Source organism: Rana temporaria, chromosome 1 (assembly GCF_905171775.1).
Source record: "Rana temporaria chromosome 1, aRanTem1.1, whole genome shotgun sequence".
Classification (NCBI taxonomy): Eukaryota; Metazoa; Chordata; class Amphibia; order Anura; family Ranidae; genus Rana; species Rana temporaria.
In genome coordinates this window covers 178,453,270-178,474,544 of record NC_053489.1, presented here as the reverse complement: position 1 = coordinate 178,474,544, position 21,275 = coordinate 178,453,270, and the positions used below count along the sequence as shown (strand labels likewise).

Sequence of the window (21,275 nt, the reverse complement as noted above, 5' to 3'; positions counted from 1 at the left end):
CAGCCCGCCCATACCGGGTACCACAAACTGTACACACGCACAACAACGATATTCTTATAGCAGTTTAGGTCATGACTAATATTACTACGCCTCTAATTATTATTATTAACAGTACGGCTGATGTTAGCGCTAAGAAAACCCTTAGCCGCCGAATAATGTAGTACGCATGCGCGGATGGTGTGAGGATGCCGCTGTCACATCCCCAGTGTGCATATAACCATGGAGATGTATATTCCTGGAGAGCGGTCTGAGCTCTGAGGATGGAGGGACACAATTCCACATCTACATCTCACTCCTCTAATGTCAGGTCATGCAAGGAGAAGCCAGGAAGGTGAGGACACTTACTTGTATTGTTCCATCATCTCATCAGGCGATGGGATATTTCTGTTTGTATTTGGTTTCACAATGGACTAGCAGACATATTTAGTATAATATAAATAAAATAAAAGCCCAGTGTGTAGTGCTTGTTCTTAGGTCACAACAGAACGTAGTACAGGAAACCCGCGTTCCGTCTGTGTTTCCCGCACCATGTTCAAAACGCAACAGGTGTGCGATCAGCTGCGGGTGTCAATGTATTCATAATGACACCCCAAACGCAGATTGTGAGCACATGCTTGTCTCATGTCGAAAGTGAAGAGGTTACTCACTGTACGAATACAACGTCAGAAGTGACGTAATGTGTTAAATCGTTTTGTATGTATTCTCTTTGTAGTGATGTGCTCATTTCTTTGCCCATTTACCAAGTGTATACTCTTGTTATGCAGTGTTTGTTTGCCCTTTTCCAATATGGTTGCTATGCTCTCTCTCTCACCAAGGATAAGGTCACATCATTGGATTTGATTGATAGCAGCGGGAATAAACGGATCAATCTATCTGATCAGGACACAAGACACCGGCCGGAGCTGGTGTGCTCGTTCCCATCGTGCGAATTACGGGGCTTAGGTAAGTATAGGGGGGGCTGCTGCAGCACAGGATTTTTTTCACCTTAATGCATAGAATGCATTAAGGTGAAAAACTGCGAGGGTTTACAACCCCTTTAGGGCCCTTTAACACGGGGCGGATCAGTAATGATCAGCCTCCGTGTGTCCGTAAGCTCAGCTCCGTATATCGCTCCGTATATCCCCGCTGAGCCATCGGCTGACAGGGCGGTCTCCGCACAATGTGCAGGGACCGCCCTGTCTTTTCTCCGCTCTACCCTATGGGGGATCAGATGAACACGGATCGTGTGTCCGTGTTCATCCGATCCGATCCGTAGACGGAAGAAAAAAAAATAGGGTTTACTTCCGCCTGCAAAATCGGATCTTTTGCGGAGGCGGGTGATTACAGGTGTCAGCGGATGTTTATCCGCTGACACCCGAAATCACATAGGGACCAATGTATGTCCCTTTTTCATCCGCAAACGGATGGATGAAAAAGCGGACATACGGTCCGCACGTCTGAAAGGGGCCTTAAGAATGAAGAAAATAGTATAACAGGATGCACTTCTAATAGATTGTGTGTTCAACAGTTCCATCTATTTTTAGATCCTGGGCTCAGTTGTTCAATGTATTTTTTACATTCTGGGTACAACTATTCGATCTATTTTTTAGACCTTGGGCTCAACTGTTCCCTTTATTTTTGATTGAACAAGGCTCAACTGTTCAATCTTTTTTTAGATCCTGGGCTCAACTGTTCAGTTATTGTTTACATCCTGGGTACAACTGTCCAATTTATTTTTAGTTTATGGGCATAACAGTTCGATCTATTTTTAGTTCATGGTCTCAACTGTTCAAAATATTTTTACATTCTGGGCTCAGGCTGCATCCACACCTGAGCGTTTTGTCGCCTGAAGTGCGACGCTCAAATACGCTAGAGGGGAAAAAATACATTATTCCCTATGAAGATGGTTCACATCTGCACGCCAATACGCCTGACGCCGAACGCCTGAAGCTCAAACAAGTTCCGGCCCCCTTTTTGTCGTGCGTATCGGGCGGTTTGGGCGTATTTGAGCGTTTCCATTTCCCATAGAAAGTAATGGAAACGCTCAATTCAAGCAACTAGCTACTGAACGACCGATGACTGATGCTCAGGTGTGAATGCAGCCTCAACCATTCGATCCATTTTAAGATCCAGGGCTCAACCATTCGATCCATTTTAAGATCCAGGGCTCAACCATTCGATCCATTTTAAGATCCAGGGCTCAACCATTCGATCTATTTTTAGATCCTGGGCTCAACAGTTTGATCTTTTTTTAGATCTTGGACTCAAACAGGTCAATCTATTTTTTGATTATGGGTTTAACAGTTTGATCTGTTTTTAGATTCTGCGCTCAACAGTTCAATCTATTGTTCGATCCTGAGCTCAACTGTTGGATGATGATGTACAAAACAAGTATTGCACAAATTAAATATATGAATAAACTACATAACAAAATCTCCCACCATGCCTCAATTGGGCACCAACATAGTAAGGCAACTTCATATTTGCTAATATAGATGTAGATCACCTAAATACAGTAGCATAATTACTTTATATACATTTATATATTAAAGCTGAAGTTGAGAAAAAAAAATATCTAAAGTGCTATTGGAGGGAGAGAGCTTGAGGTGTTAAGCCTGCCAAATATGGAGTTGCAGGAAAAAAATTGCTTGATTTCCCCATCAACACTGACTGTAAGGTAAGGTGCAAGGGAATGAAAGGTATGGTACATATCAGGGGAGAAATCTTAATTTTATAATCGTAGTAAAGAAATAGTGGTGTGAAGCAAATACTTTGTTGGAGATGACAAGAGGAGCTTTTTGGTTCTAAAGCATGCCAGAAAAGTTATATAGCTGGATTCAGGTACAGCAGCGCATCGTTGCGGCGGCGTAGCGTATCGTATTTACACTACGCCACCGTAAGTTTGCAAGGCAAGTACTGTTTTCATAAAGTACTTGCCTGCTAAGTTATGGCGGCGTAGCGTAAATGGGGCCGGCGTAAGCGCGCCTAATTCAAATGAGTATGTGGGGGGCGTGTTTTATGTATATGAAGTGTGACCTGACGTGATTGACGTTTTTTAAGAACGGCGCATGTGCTGTCCGTGTACATATGCCAGTGTGCATTGCGGCTAAGTACGCCGCACGGACGTATTGGTTTCGACGTGGACGTAAATTAAGTCCAGCCCTATTGCCGTTCGCAATTTCCAACAACATTTGTTTGACCGTGTGTATGTAAGACAAGTCTGAGCCAACATCCGTCGGAGAAAAATCTGCGGTTTTGTTGTCAGAATGTCCGATCGTCTGTACGCGGCATTAGGCTTCCTGCACACTAACAATGCAACTTTTTAGACATACAGGCATTTTTTTTTACTGATGTAAATGCAGACCATTGTTTTTGATGTGCCTGTACACACGGGCACACAAATGTTCGATGTTTGCATGCCTGATTTTTGTGTGTACGCGTGCAAGTACGCACATATGCCACAATTCCTTTAAAGTGGTTGTATACCCGCACATAATAAATAAATAAAATAAAAACCTGTAAGCAAAGGCATAATGACCTAGTATGCACTGCATACTAGGTCATTATTAATTACTTACCTTCGATCGAGGTGTCGGCATCAGATCCCGGTCACCGCTGGGGGAGCTGACATTTTCCCCTCGACGTGTCTTCTGGGTTGACGTCACTGTCAAGCGTGCACAGGAGTCTTCTGTCCGGCAAAAATAGGGTATACAACCACTTTAATGCACACATACGCATTGTCTTATACAGCCCACCCTCGCATTTTTTTCTGCCAGGAATGTCTAATGTTCATACATCAGTACAGTGTGCAAGAGGCCGGTCTTCTGGGTATTGTAATAATATAATATTGTAATAATTTGTTAGCTCCAGGTTTCTATGTAAGTACAATTACTTACCACGGTTCTGGCGCCAGTAAATCATGCTTTCTGTTTCTATAGGACTTTGGACTTCAGTCAGAAGAAACCTCCACAAAGTGGGTATCCAGTAAAGGAATTTATAAAAAAAATGTTTTTTAATTTTGAATCATATCCACAATAAGTATAATATTTCTGGTCTTTTCAGGGCTACATAATAATAGTGTTTGTGGACAAAAGACTTTGGGAAGAAATTGTGGAACATCAGAGAGTGCTCCTGTCATTTCACAAGTCCGAAAAATACAAATCCCCAAGTCTATGAAGGATGCATCCTTTCTTAAGGTATATGTTTTTATATGTAAACCTGAATTATTTTTTTCTATATCAAATGTTATACTTACCTGCTCCGTGTAATGGTTTTGCAAAGAGCAGCCCTGTTCTCCGCTTTTTGGGTTCCCCGCCAGCACTCCTGGCTTTTTCCCCTTGAGAGTCACCCCATAGTAAGCCACTTGCTATGGGGAAACTCGTGAAGGCTCAATCCCCAGCTGTACTCCATGTGTTTTTCTGCCTCCTTGTAACATCCTACTTGAGCTACAGGACTTCTCCTTTTCCTTTTCACTTCCATTTGTTTGGAATGAGCAGCGCACATTAGTTGCAGTCATGTGCACTTCCCTATGCATCCCATAATCCCTAGCCCATCTTGGGAACAAGCAAGAGAGGGTGGTTACATTCCCACAAACTGTTCAGTGGGACCATTTAGATGGAACGTAGCCATCCTCTAACAGGAAGTCAGCTCACAGCAGCAAAAAAAAAAAAAAGAATTCAGAGTTTTGGCGGCATCTGAGAGCAACAGGAATTTTTAACCAATTTATCCACATGAATGTTAACTTAATTTATTTTTTTGGTGTTTTCTCTTTCCTTTTAAAAAAATAAGATCTTGTAATTTTCATCTTCCTGCTTTCCATCTAAAGGGAAGCTCCTGAAAAAAGTAGTTTGTTTTCATTGCCTTTACAGTCTTTTTCTGATTTTGTGCAAAGACAACAACTTAAACAAGAAGGGTTAGAAGGAAGCTACAGGGAACTGCCATTTAAAAGAAGGAGAATGAACTGATTATTGAAAGATTTGCTTAAAGCGGATTTACGCCCCCCCCTTTTTTTTTCACCCCCACTTACCTTAAGGTTGTATCATGACATTTCAGATACTCACGCATCCAGCGAATACAGTGTTTTCCTGCTGAAATTCTCTCTTGCCCATCCACAGCTCTGCCCCATGCCGCCATGTCCTATCTGACATCATCGAGAGGCCCACAAGCTCTTCCTGGTTCAGCGGGTGGGCCTCCCAATGATGCGCCGACAGGCCCGCCCTCTCCTCCTTTCCTGAATGAAGGGATATGCCTCCTGGGATATGTGACGTGCATATCCTCGGAGGCACAGTGAACAGTGTGCACGTCTAGGTGAATGACGTGCATGGAGAGGCAAAGCTGGACATTTTTGTTTAAAAAAAAAAAAGGTAAAAAAAATAAAAAATCTGCCCGATACGTATAGATGATGGAAGAAGGGTGGAGTGGAGGGAAGTAGTGGAAGAGGGTGAAGGTCTGCTTTAATGAGTATGGCCAAAGCTTTTTTGGCCCTACTTCCCTTATGGATCACAGGAGTGCAGTTCTTTCCATTTTCACCTGACAGCCTTTTGGCTGACATCACTCAGTCAGTCCAAGCTGGGGAAAGATCCTGAATCCACAGTTGAAATCCACCCAAATGCCTAGACGGGCAGCTGTCTCAGACTCTCAGCTGCGCCGCTGGGAGACTGAGACAGTTGCTCCCTCCGCAGACCAGCACTCCTAAAAGGGGCAGAGCAGAGAGCCAGTGGCTGACAGTCACCACTCTCTTCTCAGAGCGGAGGGGAGAACTAAGCAATCATCTGCATTTGAACGCGCAGTTCTCATTGCAGAGACAGCGGGAGACAGATGCAGCATCCACCTAGGTAAGCATAAGTTTTTTTTGTTTTTTTTTGTTAATCCCCTATACTTATTTTTTAAAGTGACACTAAATTCTGGTTTAAAAAAATCTATTGAAGTATGTATTTTTTAATCCAAGAAACCTTGGGCCAAATTCTCAAAAGAGATATGCAGACTTAACTGCTGTTCAGCCTGCGTATCTCTGTGCCTAACTTTGGAGACGATTCTCAAAAGGCTTTTTCCAAAGTTAGGCAGAAAATCTGACATGTGTAAGACACTTACACGGTCAGATTTTAGGATGCAGTACCGCATCCGCCACTGGGGGCATTTCTCATTGAAATCCAGCTTTGCGTATGCAAATGAGGACTTAAGCAGATTTTCAAAGCATTTCAGCACTTTGATTTCTGCCTAAGTTCCGAATTTGCCGGCGCAAAATTAGGGCTGGTTTTACAATGTGGAAAGTTAGCCAAACCTTGTAAAGGCCCATTCCAGCGACGGCATTTGGTATGCATTCCTGAGGGAGAACTCCACGGCAATTTTTAAATTCAAAACCGGCATGGGTTCCCCCCCAGGAGCATACCAGGCCCTTAGGTCTGGTATGGGTTGTAAGGAGACCCCCCCACGCCGAAAAATTGACGTAGGGGGTCCCCCTACAATCCATACCAGACCCGTATCCAAAGCACGCTACCCCGGCCGGCCAGGAATGGGAGTGGGGACGAGCGAGCGCCCCCCCCCCCTCCTGAGCCGTGCCAGGCCGCATGCCCTCAACATGGGGGGGTTGGGTGCTCTGGGGCAGGGGGGCGCACTGCGGGCCCCCCCACCCCAGAGCACCCTGTCCCCATGTCGATGAGGACAGGACCTCTTCCCGACAACCCTTACCATTGGTTGTCGGGGTCTGCGGGCGGAGGCTTATCGGAATCTGGGAGTCCACTCAAATAAGGGGGCCCCCAGATACCGGCCCCCCACCCTAAGTGAATGGATATGGGGTACATCGTACCCCTATCCATTCACCTGTAGGCAAAAAGTAAAATGTAGTAAACACACAACACAAGGCTTTTTAAAATATTTTATTATTCTGCTCCGGAGGCACCCCCCTGTCTTCGTTATTAGCTCAATTACCAGGGGGGGCTTCTTCTTCCGCTCTCCGGGGGTCTTCTCCGCTCTCCGGGGGTCTTCTCCGCTCTCCGGGGGGGCTTCTCCGGACTCCGGGGGGCTTCTTCCATCTTCTCCCCTCTTCCGCTCTTGACTCGGCGAACCCCGGTTCTTCTGCAGCTCTCCGGTGCCTTCTTCTTCAGCGCTGGCTGCCTGCTATGTTTGTGTGTTAGCTCGATTTCAAACAGGCAGCCGGCGCGGTCTTCTGTGACGCCAGGGTCTTCTGGTCTTCTGTTCTTCCGATGTTGACTCGTCGCCTGTTGTCGCTGTAATGATGGAAGCGCGCCTTGCATCCCATTTATATAGGCATCACCGTCCCATCATGCTCCGGTAGGTACCCACGTGGTGGGTGCCTACCCACGTGCACCCACCACGTGGGTACCTACCGGAGCATGATGGGACGGTGATGCCTATATAAATGGGATGCAAGGCGCGCTTCCATCATTACAGCGACAACAGGCGACGAGTCAACATCGGAAGAACAGAAGACCAGAAGACCCTGGCGTCACAGAAGACCGCGCCGGCTGCCTGTTTGAAATCGAGCTAACACACAAACATAGCAGGCAGCCAGCGCTGAAGAAGAAGGCACCGGAGAGCTGCAGAAGAACCGGGGTTCGCCGAGTCAAGAGCGGAAGAGGGGAGAAGATGGAAGAAGCCCCCCGGAGTCCGGAGAAGCCCCCCCGGAGAGCGGAGAAGACCCCCGGAGAGTGGAAGACCCCCGGAGAGTGGAAGACCCCCGGAGAGCGGAAGAAGAAGCCCCCCCTGGTAATTGAGCTAATAACGAAGACAGGGGGGTGCCTCCGGAGCAGAATAATAAAATATTTTAAAAAGCCTTGTGTTGTGTGTTTACTACATTTTACTTTTTGCCTACAGGTGAATGGATAGGGGTACGATGTACCCCATATCCATTCACTTAGGGTGGGGGGCCGGTATCTGGGGGCCCCCTTATTTGAGGGGACTCCCAGATTCCGATAAGCCTCCGCCCGCAGACCCCGACAACCAATGGCAAGGGTTGTCGGGAAGAGGTCCTGTCCTCATCGACATGGGGACAGGGTGCTCTGGGGTGGGGGGGCCCGCAGTGCGCCCCCCTGCCCCAGAGCACCCAACCCCCCCATGTTGAGGGCATGCGGCCTGGCACGGCTCAGGAGGGGGGGGGCGCTCGCTCGTCCCCACTCCCATTCCTGGCCGGCCGGGTAGCGTGCTTTGGATACGGGTCTGGTATGGATTGTAGGGGGACCCCCTACGTCAATTTTTCGGCGTGGGGGGGTCTCCTTACAACCCATACCAGACCTAAGGGCCTGGTATGCTCCTGGGGGGGGAACCCAATGCCGTTTTTTCTTTGAAAATTGGCATGGAGTTCTCCCTCTCAGGAATGCATGCTGAGCGACGCTGTCATATTTTTTTTTATAATTATTTGTTTTCCCGGCGCGTCTTTTTTTTCACCCGTCGCAACTTTAGTGTCCCGTCGAAATTCTCAAAGCCGACCGGCGTTAATTACGTTCGCGCGCTGCACGTCGGGAAAATGACGTCACACGCATGCGCAGTACGGCCGGCGCGGGAGCGCGCCTCATTTAAATTTTAAACGCCCCCAGGAGAGGAGGACCGCCTTACGACGGCGGCACTTAAGTTACACAGCGTGTAATTTCTACCTAAGTGCTTTGACGATCAGGTACTTAGGTAGAAATTTTAAGTCAGTGTAACTTAACTGCTGAAATTTAAGTTACGCAGAGTTTTTGAGAATTTGGCCCCTTATGTTGCTGTAGTTTCCTTCTGTATCTTACATAGTCAGTCTGGTTGAAAAAGACACTAGTCCATCTAGTTCCACCAATAAAAGGGAAAAAATATCCAGATGAGGTCCTACTAATGGTTTGTACAGGGTCAGAAAGATCTCTCTCTCTCTCTCTCTCTCTCTCTCTCTCTCGCGCTCTCTCTCTCTCTCTCTCTCTCTCTCTCTCTCTCTCTCTCGCTCTCTCGCTCTCTCGCTCTCTCGCTCTCTCGCTCTCTCGCTCTCTCTCTCGCTGTCTCTCTCAACACAAGAAAGAACTTTGCTCTCTTTGGAAACCGCTGCTTGGCATTGCATGCTAATATTAAGCTTATGATCTACCAGAACACCCAGATCCTTCTCCGCCACTGATTCCCCCAGTATGCATATTCTTAGCCCCCAAGTGCATAAGTTTATATGTATCAACATGAGACCTAATTTGCCACATAGTCACCCAATTACAGTAAACATTGAGGCCGGCTTGAAAGGTATCTGAAGGAAATAAAGTATTAAAAATGGGTCAGAGTAAAGTATGTCTGTGTACACATATCTTTACATGAATTGACTTGTATATTTTTATTTTAGCACCCAGATCTGACTATGGGACAGAAGCGGTACTTATGCAGCATTGCCAAAATCTACAGCACCAGCAACATGAGAGCCATACTTGAAAATCAGCTGCAGTCACAGATAAGATGTGGTATGGAATATCACAGAAAGTTGCGTTTATATAATGGAAGCAGAGAAAAGGGAATGGGTAACAAGTAAATGGGCCAAAAACACCAAAAATATTTTATTAAAACTTATGAGATTTCTCACTACTAAAATGCTTATTTTTAAATAAAAGTTTTAATGAATATTTCAGGGAAGAAAAAAATTTCTCCTATAGGCTGCTTTTTCACTGAGGAGTTTTTCAAGCGCTTTTGCGTTAAAAAAAAAGCACATGAAAATTGCTTCCCCTTAAAACCAATTAATGTTTTCACACTGGGGAGGTGTGCTTCCGTTGCAGTGAAAAAAATCCTGCTTACAGTATTTTTGAAATATGCATGGGGAATTATAAAAACAAACGCACCTTCCCATTGAAAGCAATGGAAAAAGCAGCAAAAACGCACCCGAAATGCTTTTGTTTGGTGCAGGTTTTATGTTGCTTTAAAAACCACACCGCAAACGCAGTAAAATTTCAACAAATTGTGACAAAATAGTGCTATTGCAGTGTATCAGGGTGAAAGCAGCCTTATGGGGCTGCCCCTGCACTGCTCAATGCTCATTTATGTCTATGTGGCTGCGAAAAGTACTTTTATTTATCCACTTTACCGGCCCCCCTCTTCTTCTCTCTTTCACTTTCACACTAAGGCGCTTTACAGCCGTTTTAAGCGCTAACAATAGCACCTGCAAAGCGCCTGTCAAGTGCCTCTCCTGTCACACCAGTGTGAAAGCCAGAGTTCTTTCACACTGGAGCGGTTCACTTGCAGCACACTAGAAAAAGTCCTGCAAGCAGCACCATTGAAATGAATGGACAGTGCTGCCAAAGTAAAACTAGCGGCGCTTTACCGCCAATGCTGTCACTGCCCCAGTGTAAAAGTATCCCTAAGCAGCTTTTAGGGCCCATTCACACCAGGTCCATTGGGACTGCGCTGGGCTCTTATTTTAAAATAGACCTTGGCAAGTGGCAACCTGGCTGTAAGATATAAATTATTTCTTATGTCTTAGGCAACATATGTAAACAATTTACCTGTCTTATGATCTGGAATAGAGGATCTAGTCCCGTCCACTTTTACTGAATGCAGCTTTATGCAAAGCTCTAGGTAGTTGATTCACAAAGAGCAAGCTCCTAGTCTGTCTGTCTTATGCCACGTACACACGGTCGTTTTTCGGTATGAAAAAAAAAAAGACATTTTTCAGCATGTCCAAAAAACAGTTTTTCCAACTTCATCATTAAAAACGATGTTGCCCACACACCATCGTTTTTGAAAAATTATGAACAAAGCGCGGTGACGTACAACACGTACGACGGCACTCTGAAGGGGAAGTTCTATTCACCTTTGGGCTGCTTTTAGCTGATTCCTTGGTAGTAAAAGACGATTCACGCTTTTTTGTCTGTTACAGCGTGATGAATGTGCTTACTCCATTATGAATGGTATTTTTACCAAAACGAGCGCTCCCGTCTCATAACTTGCTTCTGAGCATGCGCGGGTTTAAAACGTTGTTTTAGCCCACACGCGATAATTTTTTACAACCCGAAAAACAACATTTTTTCAGAAGCCGAAAAACGATGTGAAGCCCACACACAATGATTTTAAATTACGTTTTTAAAAATTTCATTTTTTTTCGTGCTGAAAAACGACCGTATGTACGTGGCATTAGGTGTAAAAAAATCAACAAAAAGCCAGGTACAAAATTAGATGACCAAGGAAACCTTGTAAAAATGTGTAATACCAAAATGAGGCCACTGCTCCAAAACTCAGAAGACCAAGTGAGGGGGAACAAATAAAAACAACTAATAGGGGAGCGCTGTTCAAATGGATTGTATGTAGTCAATGATGATAAAGTTCATATAATTCAGGTAAACTTTATTGGCAAAGAAACAGATAGTGTGTGTATAGCCATAGTAGACACTGGGGAGCCAAGACAACCAACCATCCATCCATCTCTCTTGGCTCCCCAGTGTCTACGATGGCTATTGTGAGTTTCTGTGCACTCATGGCTTTTCACTTTAACTGATATGCTGAATTTCATCTTGTTTTGGACTATTATGTATTTTTTTGGCAGCAATATACACTATCTGTTTTTTTGTCAATAAAGTTTACCTGAATTTTATGGATTTATCATCATTGACTACATACCATCCTTTGGAACAGCGCTCACCTATTAGTTGTTTTTATGTGTCTTAGGTGTAGGGTGCAATGATGTCTGATGCCGCACAAGATTTCATTCTTTGTAGAAGAGGTAGGAAAGAAAATCAAGTCTCTCTCTCTATGCCAGCCTCTATCAACCTTCTTAACATGGAGGAACCATTGAAATAACTTTCTGTTCTAGAGAACCTTTCTTTTCACAGGGAACCTTTGCAAATAGTTACTGTCTCTAACAATTCACGGTATATTAGTGTGATGGTTGAGGGGTGAATGCTTCTTAAATTTGTAGTCAGTGGGAAGAATTTCCTCTTATAGATAGCTCAAAAGATCATTGGTGTCAGTGGTTACTTGTTTAACAGGTAGAAATTGATCAACTCCTAGGAATAGGAACCCCTAGCAACCTCTAGAGCAGAGGTCTCCAAACTGCGGTCCGGGGGCCAGATGCAGTCACTTGCCTGCTTATATACAGCCAATGGGGCACTAGTTCATCTATTGGTACCAACAATGGGGCACAATTATCCCCCACTGACACCAATGAGGGGACACACTTTCTCCCAGTGACACCAATGATGGTGCACAATTTCTCCCAATAACACCAACAATGAGGCCCAATGACACCAAAGATGGAGCACAATCCTTCCCAATGACATCAATGATGGGGCACAATTACTCCCACTAAAACAAACAATGGGACATTATATTTTCCCACTGACGGTAGGACCATTTTTACTCCCAATAGCCAAGGTCTGGCCCCCCCTAAAGTCTGATGGACAGTAAACTGACCCTTTGTTTAGATAGTTTGGAGACCCCAGCTCTAGAGGATCCCTGATTGAGAAAGGCTGCTCTATGCAATCTGAGGCCACACAAATATGGCTGTTTCAAAATAAAAAAAAACAGCCAATAGAATGCAAGGTACAGTATAACTAGGTAAAACAGTGGCACTGACATGTAAATATTTTTTTAAACACCTCCCTACCGGCCACTGTATATATACATCCTGGCAGGGAGGTGGTTGTACCGGGATCATGGTTGAGGCTACAACCATGATTCTGGTGTAATTTTTTTTTTTCAGCCGGCAATTCTCTTTCATGTAAAAGTATTTCCGAGCAGCTGGGCAGCCACTGGATAAACTTTTACAGGTGGCGGAAGGGGCGGAATCCATGTCCGGCCTCACAGTGAGAGGAACTGAAGAATGTCAAAACCGGTGAGCGTTGACCATGTCATCACTTCCGGTTCTGGCTCTTTGTTTGTTGCTATGTGAAGCAGCCAATCAGACTGATCTGTGTCTGATCGGCTGCATTAAAGCCCAAATGAGAGACTAATAAACCCCCCAATTCTCTTTAAAGAGTACTTGTCATTGCTATTGCTGTTATAAGGGATGTTTACATTCCAATAGACAGCAATAAAAGTGATCAAAATTGTATTTTTTTAAAACACTTTAAAAATAAATAAAATAAATAATAATATATATATTTTTTTAAAGTGCCCCCCCTCACCCCGTGCTCACACGCAGTGGCAAATGTACTCGTCGGTCCTGCATGCGTACGTAAACAGTGATCGTACCACACATGTGAGGTATCACCGCGAATGTCAGATCGAGAGAAATAATTCTAGCACCAGACCTTCTCTGTAAATCTAAACTGGTAACCTGCAAGGGTTTTTTTAAATATCACCTATGGATAATTTAAATTACCATAGTTTGTTGCCATTCTATGTGCATGTACAATTTTGAAACGTGACATAGTAGGTATTTATTTACTTGGCAAAAGATCACTTTTCACATTATACAAAAAAATTGGGCTAACTTTACTGTTTTTTTTTTTTAACTTATTAAAGTGTATTTTTTCTTTAAAAAAAATGTGTTTGAAAGACCGCTGGTTTAGAAGATATTCTTTTTAACTACAGGTAAGCCTTATTATAAGCTTACCTGTAAGTAAAAATCACCAAGCGTACAATACAACCGCTTTAAGAATTTCTCTCTGTGACTGACTGTAGTATGTCAAGTTAGTGGGGAAAACTTGATGTCTTACCAAATTATTTCATTTAAGGCTCAAGAAAAGCACATTTGAACCGTAAAACTTCAGGGAAATTAAAGGATGGAACAAAGGATCATTGCACAAGGTACAGTATGTGTACAGAAATATATGAGGTTGAAATATTAAGTTTGAGGTAAAGTGGTTCTAAAGCCTAAGCATTTTTTACCTTTATGCATTCCCTGCAGTATCGGTCCGACGCACTGAAAACCGAGCAATAGAACTTTGCAGATGTGAGCAGAGAACTGTAGACCGTAAGTCACAGCTCATTGGAGCGCTGAGCTGTGGAGGGGTGGAGCGGGCCGTCTCAAGCTCTCAGCGGCTTGCTGAGACAGGTGTCAGTTCAGGCACCTGGCGGATCCAGACTTTAAAGTCGGGATGACCCGGTGCCTGGACTGATTTCTGTGATGTCAGCAGAGAGCGGACTTCAGCCCACTCTCTTCTGAAAATGGGTCACAGGAGAGCAAAACGAATTGCACTCCTGTGATCCATAGGAGAAGCCCAGCCAAACATGCTTTGGCTGGACTTCTCCTTTAAGGTAAAAAATGTTTAGGTATTAGTATCACCCACTCAACCCCCCCCCCCCCTTATACATACCTCAGCCCTGGCTCCTGCTGCTGTTAGTCAAATCCTGTGACGAGACAGCGAGGGTGGGGCTGAGCGGCACTGTCTATGTGTATGAACCTAGACAGAACAAACCTATGTGGATTGAGCCCATAGGTTTGCCACAATAGGAATCGGGGGGGTAATCCACAAAGCCGCGGCGCAACGTAACTTTTCGGATTTAAGTTACTCCGCCGAGTTAGGTGCCGATCCACAAAGCACTTACCTGGAACTTTGCGGCGCTGTAACTTAAATCCGTCCGGCGCAAGGCGTTCCTATTCAAATGGGCGAGTCCCATTTAAATTAGGCGCGCTCCCGCGCCGGACGTACTGCGCATGCTCCGTCGGGTAACTTACCCGACGTGCATTGCGCTAACTGACGTCGCTCCGACGTCATTTGCTTAGACGTTAACGTAAATGGCGTCCAGCGCCATTCACGGACGTCTTACGCAAACGACGTAGAATTTAAAATTCGACGCGGGAACGACGGCCATACTTAACATGGCTTATGACAACTAGGGCTTAGCCCTAGTTTTACGCGGCGGAACTCGACGTAAACGACGTAGATTTAGAGCGACGGGCCCGTCGGAGCGTTCGTGGATCGCCGTAACTGGTCATTTGCATATTCTACGCCGGCCGCAATGGCCTCGCCACCTAGCGGCCGGCCTAGAATTGCATCCTTAAGATCCGACAGTGTAATTCAATTACACATGTCGGATCTTCGTCCTAACTATGGGAAACTGAGTCTGTGGATCAGTTCCATAGTTAGGACCAGGGATATGACGGAGTAACAGCAGTTACTCCGCCGTATCTCTTTTGAGGATCTGGCCCCGGCTTCCTGTGGTGGCACACCTAAAAGAAGAGGAGCCAGGAGTGGCGTTGGGGTCCCCAGTTTAGGATTAGAGCCACTCTGTGCAATTCTTTTGCACAGAACAGGTAACAGGTTTTATAATCACTTGAAATACACAGTTAATTTAAAAAAATGTAGCACCATGAAAGAAAGGTGTGACCATCACTGCGGTAGTGATATTGCAGGCTAAAGACATATTCAGCTGTAAATAATATATCAGCTCCAAGCACTGCAGCAGCCCTGAAGCTAATCGGTATGCAAACCCTGTTGGTCTGAAACACTCAAAAAATTGAATGATTTACTATTTTCTTGCTGAAACCAAAAGATCTGAGATATGAGTTCTGTATACTGTACTACAGCGTTATTGCTAGTGACTGCCTTATCTGAACTGAAAACTATGTATCTGAAGACCAGCAATGGTGAAAAGCAAGCACCAAAACACACCTGCAGAAAAACCCTATGTACATAAATTTAGAATGATCTGTAGCACCCAGAGATCAGTGCATTGAGCTCTGTATAATCTGCAACTGGTAGCCACAAAACACTAAAACATATTTTCCTGTACTAGACATGTTGCAGATCTTTTTCTTGCTTTGTCCAGCAGGTTATGTACTGTATATATGATGTTAAGTGCATGTCCATTGGGCACTCAATACAGAGAAAACCAAAGCTTTTATTATTTTTGGGTAAGGATTTCATGTCAGTCAAGTTTCTAGCGAATACTGTGTGTTTACAGTTATCCTGGGAATGAACTGGTTAACCAAAATCACTGCATTGGATACATACACAATTTATTTTATTTGCATAAACTGTATATGTGCAATTTCTATTTTTTTATTTCCCATTAGATCACAAATGAACCATTGGGAAACCAAAAGTAAATCATGCATTGCTGGAATAGAAGATAACATTTCTAGAATGGAAGAAACATCAGTCATAGAAGGTACATTTCCTGTCTGTCCAATCTAAGTAAATACATAGTTTAATTCATGTGGCCCACAGAGCCCTCTAATGTGGCCCACGACCTCCTGCTCTTGGATGGTGGGTTGGCAAGCCCAGATCGTGGGTTGCCGACCCAACATCCAATAGCATCAGTGTTGTGAATGAAGCCAGGGGTAGAGGAAGCAAGCGAGTGCGAAGCAGAGCCACATAAGCCAATGCTTCCTGTATAGCACCAACTGCTGTCTAAGGCAGAGTGATACCAAATGCTCTCTGCCTGGGACAGCAACAGCCTGAATGGAAGACTGTTATTAAAGCCATAGGTGCAGTGCGCTGCACCCTCAATCTGGGAAAAGCACAGAGCATCAGTGTGAAAGCTGCATTAGGCCCCTTTTAAACAATCGTTTTGACCCAATCTGACCCCCCATTCACCTTTATGAAGTGGCTGAAGTCTGTTTACACCCGCCTATCTCCAAACCGATATGCTAAAAACAGAAGGGGATACGTCCCCTTCCATCTGGACGGATCAGAGGGCCCATAGAGTAGAGTGGGTTGTGTCCATGTCTGCTCTGCATATGCAAAGTCGTCAAGGACCTGTCATCCTCCAGCTCCGCTCATTATTGCTCGTGACTGGTTACCAAGTCACTTAAGGGGCCCTAACTCTTCAAAAGGTTGGCCACCCCTGGATGAATTTAATGTAGTGTATCAGCTCCTTTTATGCAGAATATTATTTGGTAAAGTAGCCACATATCTCAAATATGAGGTTAGAAAGATATAGCAAATATTTCTGGTAGAATTAGGAACATGAAAGCTTTGGGAAATATTGATTGCTTCCTATTCTTATCACACAGGGCAAGGATGAAACCAGTAGTAAACATTCTATTAGTAAGAGCAATATGTCCTCTTATTGGAAGGAAAAGAAAAAACAAAAGATGGAGGGCGCACCGACCTAGTGCATTATCATATGGGATTTTTATTTTAGTAAAAACAAGTGATTTATATTCACAAACGAGAGTTTGAATACAGCTTTGTCAAATAATCAGACCAGTCTTCTTGGTCGCTGCCAGCAAGACTTGATAATACCGAGGATTTAATGGTACCCTTTAGCGGCGGAACGGCTAACTTTTCTGGGGCGCACCCCTTTCCTCAGAGCCTGAGAGGTCTGTTATGGCTCTTTTCAGAAAGCCCTCCAGTATATATATATATATATATATGTGTGTGTGTGTGTGTGTGTATAGACAGGCACCTGCACAGAGTTAGCAAATCCCGCCCCCAAATTAGTCCCTTAAAGGGAAGCAAAGAGCTGCCTCCTCAATGGGATCAGTGATCAAGGCTCACCACTGTCACCAATACTCCCTTTAGTGGCCAAAAATAGAAAAATGGGGAAACAACGGATATGGGGAGAAATATATATATATATATATATATATATATATATTAGGGTTGTCCCGATACCACTTTTTTAGGACCGAGTACAAGTACCGATACTTTTTTTCCAAGTAGTCGCCGATACCGAATACCGATACTTTTTTTAAATGTGTCCCCAAATGCAGCCATGTCCCCCCCATATGCAGCCATGTCCCCCACATATGCAGCCATGTCCCTCACATATGCAGCCATGTCCCTCACATATGCAGCCATGTCCCTCTAGCCATGTCCCTCACATAGGCAGCAATGTCCCTCTAGCCATGTCCCTCACATATGCAGCAATGTCCCTCTAGCCATGTCCCTCACATATGCAGCAATGTCCCTCTAGCCATGTCCCTCACATATGCAGCCATGTCCCTCTAGCCATGTCCCTCACATATGCAGCCATGTCCCTCACATATGCAGCAATGTCCCTCTAGCCATGTCCCTCACATATGCAGCAATGTCCCTCTAGCCATGTCCCTCGATGCGGCGGCGCGATGTGGCGGCAGCGGCGGGGGGGGGAAAGGGGGGGGAAGTATTCTATTTAGGTATCGGGGGTATTTGCGCGAGTACGAGTACTCCCGCAAATACTCGGTATCGGTCCCGATACCGATACTGGTATCGGTATCTGGACAACCCTAATATATATATATATATATATATATATATATAAAATAGATAGCTTCGGCTACACAAAGAATACATTTTTGGTACAATGAAACCAAGAGGGTTTTTTTTTTTTTTTGTGTGAGGAAGGGGAGGGGAAGCCGATAGAGATCAGGTAAGACCCAACTCACAGGCCCTCAGTGCATAACTACACACACACACACACAAAGGCATAGGGCAACATAGCCATACAATATTGTACTATATTATATCACAAAGCTGGAACTCCAGCTATAGCTAAAGCTATATGGTATGCACACAGTGGGTGGAACCTGAAGGAAGGAACATCCAGTATTGCCTAATATTCAATACATACAGATATAATATAATGGATTAATAAATTACTAAAAAAATATATTATTAGATAAACCTTTCTAGAATATACTGGGTTGTTTTTTTGGTAGAATATTGGTATGATATGGCCTCTCCATAGACCCATGACATGTTCAGGTTGGTCTGGGTTGTGTGCATAGCGGGTGGATGTAGTGTTGCCTGGAAATATATAAGTTGCATCAATAGCTGCATTTAGGTACCTCTTTTTATCTTATTTAAGTGTTTTTAGTGATTTTATCCATTTACTATTAGTATAAGTCTTTCACTTGGAGAGAGCTATATCCATTTAATTCTATATGAGAGTATGGGTACTCTCCCTCTCCCTGGTTCCATTAATGAACTATAGTTGATTGGACCCTTGCTTAGACGTTTGATGTATATGAGTCCATCTATTGATGTACCTGGCATTAGTATTATGAATTATCATACTAATTTTATTAATTGTAAATGTTGAAATTCTAAAAATTTGGAATTTCAAATGTTGGGTTGTGTATTCAAATTTTGAGCAATTTCTTTATACATTCTAGAAAGATCTAATAATAGAATTTTTTTGTAATTTATTAATCCATCATATTATATTATATTATATCTGTATGTATTGAATATTAGGCAATACTGGATGTTCCTTCCTTCAGGTTCCACCCACTGTGTGCATACCATATAGCTTTAGCTATAGCTGGAGTTCCAGCTTTGTGATATAATATAGTACAATATTGTATGGCTATGTTGCCCTATGTGTGTGTGTGTGTGTGTGTGTGTGTGTGTAGTTATGCACTGAGGGCCTGTGAGTTGGGTCTTACCTGATCTCTATCGGCTTCCCCTCCCCTTCCTCACACAAAAAAAAAAAAACCCTCTTGGTTTCATTGTACCAAAAATGTATTCTTTGTGTAGCCGCAGCTATCTATGCCTAGAATTGCATCCTAAGATCCGACGGTGTAAGTCAATTACACCTGTCGGATCTTAGGGCTATCTATGCGTAACTGATTCTATGAATCAGCTGCATAGATACGACAATCGTATCTCAGAGATACGACGGCGTATCAGGAGATACGCCGTCGTATCTCTTCTGTGAATCTGGCCCTCAGTGTTTTGCACTTTGAATGACAATTGCGCAATCATGGAACTTTTTTACAATTTTTTTCACACAAATAGAGCTTTCTTTTTTGTGGTATTTAACCACTTGCTTACTGGGCAACTTGTACCCCCTTCCTGGCCAGGCCAAATTTCAGCTTTCAGCGCTGTCACAATTTGAGTGACAATTGCGCAGTCATGCTACACTGTGCCTATGTGGCATTTTTATAAAAAAAAATCACGCAAATAGAGCTTTTGATGGTATTTAATCACCACTAGGTTTTTTATTTTTTGCTAAACAAAAAAAAGAAAATTTTGAAAAAATAAACGTTTTTCATATTTTGACAATAGAAAAATATTCAGTGCAGATATAACTAATAAAACGCATACATGTATGTATGTATGTATATATTGGCTTAAAATATTGAAGACGTTGGATCAGTATGATAGCCAGACATCAAACTTTTCTAAAAGCAGGGGGAGATTACAAACTCTTCATAGACGGATTTTTATAAAGGTGTATATTTTTTTCTTGCAGACACACAGCAGGCCATTGCTATCTCTTCAGATTCTGCACTAACCATTGAGGAAACCACAAGTCAATGGATCCAGTCACTTTCAGTGAATGATGACAATTGTGAACAGTAAACTGCTGAATACAAGACAATCATTCAAGCACAAGTATATGTTTTGTAAGAATATCATTAATGGACAAAAATTGTGGCTGTGTGAAACTGGGCACTTATAAAGTCTGTTAGGTGCTGGTATTGATAGCTGTCGAGTAGCTGTAATATTTGCCTCACCAGCTTAGGCTGCCACTTGAGCACTAGGTGCACCCAATATTTTGTGTAACCTTGCTTTATGCTGCTTTGATATTTTTCTATATGGGGAGCCATTCACATGAAATGAGTTCTGGCTTTTTAAACACTTCCACATATGTAGCTAACATCAGAATTAAGTTACTTGACTAAATCTTGCAGACTGATTGCTCCTTTTAGGCACTGGTGTATAAGGCTTTATGGTGAAAGCCTCTATTTACTAACTGTTGATAATGACAATTTGAATGTTTGAATCGGTGTGCAAAAATAAATTATTTTTGCCAAATTTATTTGGGTTGATATGTTGTATTTTAAAATGCCTTAGCTATAAAATTGTGCAATTTACTAGTTTGCTCCCACAGATGCCACAACGGAGATGCAGGTACCTCGGGTACAGTGTGGTCATGGGTGGGAAGGGGATGTTCCATGGTAGAACACACCCTTTGTGATTCCCTTCTATTTCTTGGCTCATGTATGATTTCACTGTGAGAGAGGCAGAGCTGCCTATGCCTACATTGTGCAGGGAGGTACTAGACTAGAGCTGGGCAGGGTGCTTTTTTGCAAAGTTAGGACAAATTGAAGATGGTGGAGTATTTAATGGAAGGGAGTGTGTGCAGAGGTCAGAGCTGAGGAGGGCTGGAAGTGATATGTGAAAGGGGGATGCTGAGGTAAGGAACTGTGGAGGAGAGCTGAACTCTGCACATAGTGCACCCCTCATCTCTGCTTGCCGAATATGAATATGCATGCTTTAAAACTATGGACACCATGGGGGTTATTTACGAAAGGCAAATCCACTTTGCACTACAAGTGAACTTGGAAGTGCAGTCGCTGTAAATCTGAGGGAGACATGCAAGGGGAATAAAAAACATAATTTTAGCTTGCACATGATGGGATGATAAAATCCGCAGAGCTTCCCCTCATTTCAGATATTTTCATCAGATCTACAGCAACTGCACTTACAAGTGCACTTGTAGTGCAAAGTGGATTTGCCTTTTGTAAA

At 43.6% G+C, this 21,275-nt stretch overlaps 1 protein-coding gene across 2 annotated transcripts; it reads left to right on the top strand.

Moving 5' to 3' along the window:
• The first annotated feature begins 22 nt into the window (after positions 1-22).
• FAM216A (family with sequence similarity 216 member A) lies at positions 23-20,565 on the top strand. Of its 2 annotated transcripts, XM_040346684.1 has the most exons (7): positions 23-331; positions 3,918-3,952; positions 4,042-4,175; positions 9,287-9,401; positions 13,602-13,674; positions 15,887-15,981; positions 19,996-20,565. In XM_040346684.1, the coding sequence occupies exons 1-7, from the start codon at positions 261-263 to the stop codon at positions 20,103-20,105; spliced, it is 633 nt and encodes a 210-aa protein (XP_040202618.1). In that variant the 5' UTR covers positions 23-260; the 3' UTR covers positions 20,106-20,565. The 2 variants fall into 2 exon arrangements, with proteins under 2 accessions (XP_040202618.1, XP_040202623.1); XM_040346689.1 differs by lacking the exon at positions 3,918-3,952.
• Positions 20,566-21,275: the final 710 nt, after the last annotated feature.

Bases quoted from the DNA above. Each gene is read 5' to 3' on its own strand.
- FAM216A (XM_040346684.1), top strand. From the start codon at position 261: ATGGAGGGACACAATTCCACATCTACATCTCACTCCTCTAATGTCAGG. The intron at 3,953-4,041 runs GTGGGTATCCAG...TGGTCTTTTCAG, and splicing joins TCAGAAGAAACCTCCACAAA to GGCTACATAATAATAGTGTT. The intron at 4,176-9,286 runs GTATATGTTTTT...TTTTTATTTTAG, and splicing joins AGGATGCATCCTTTCTTAAG to CACCCAGATCTGACTATGGG.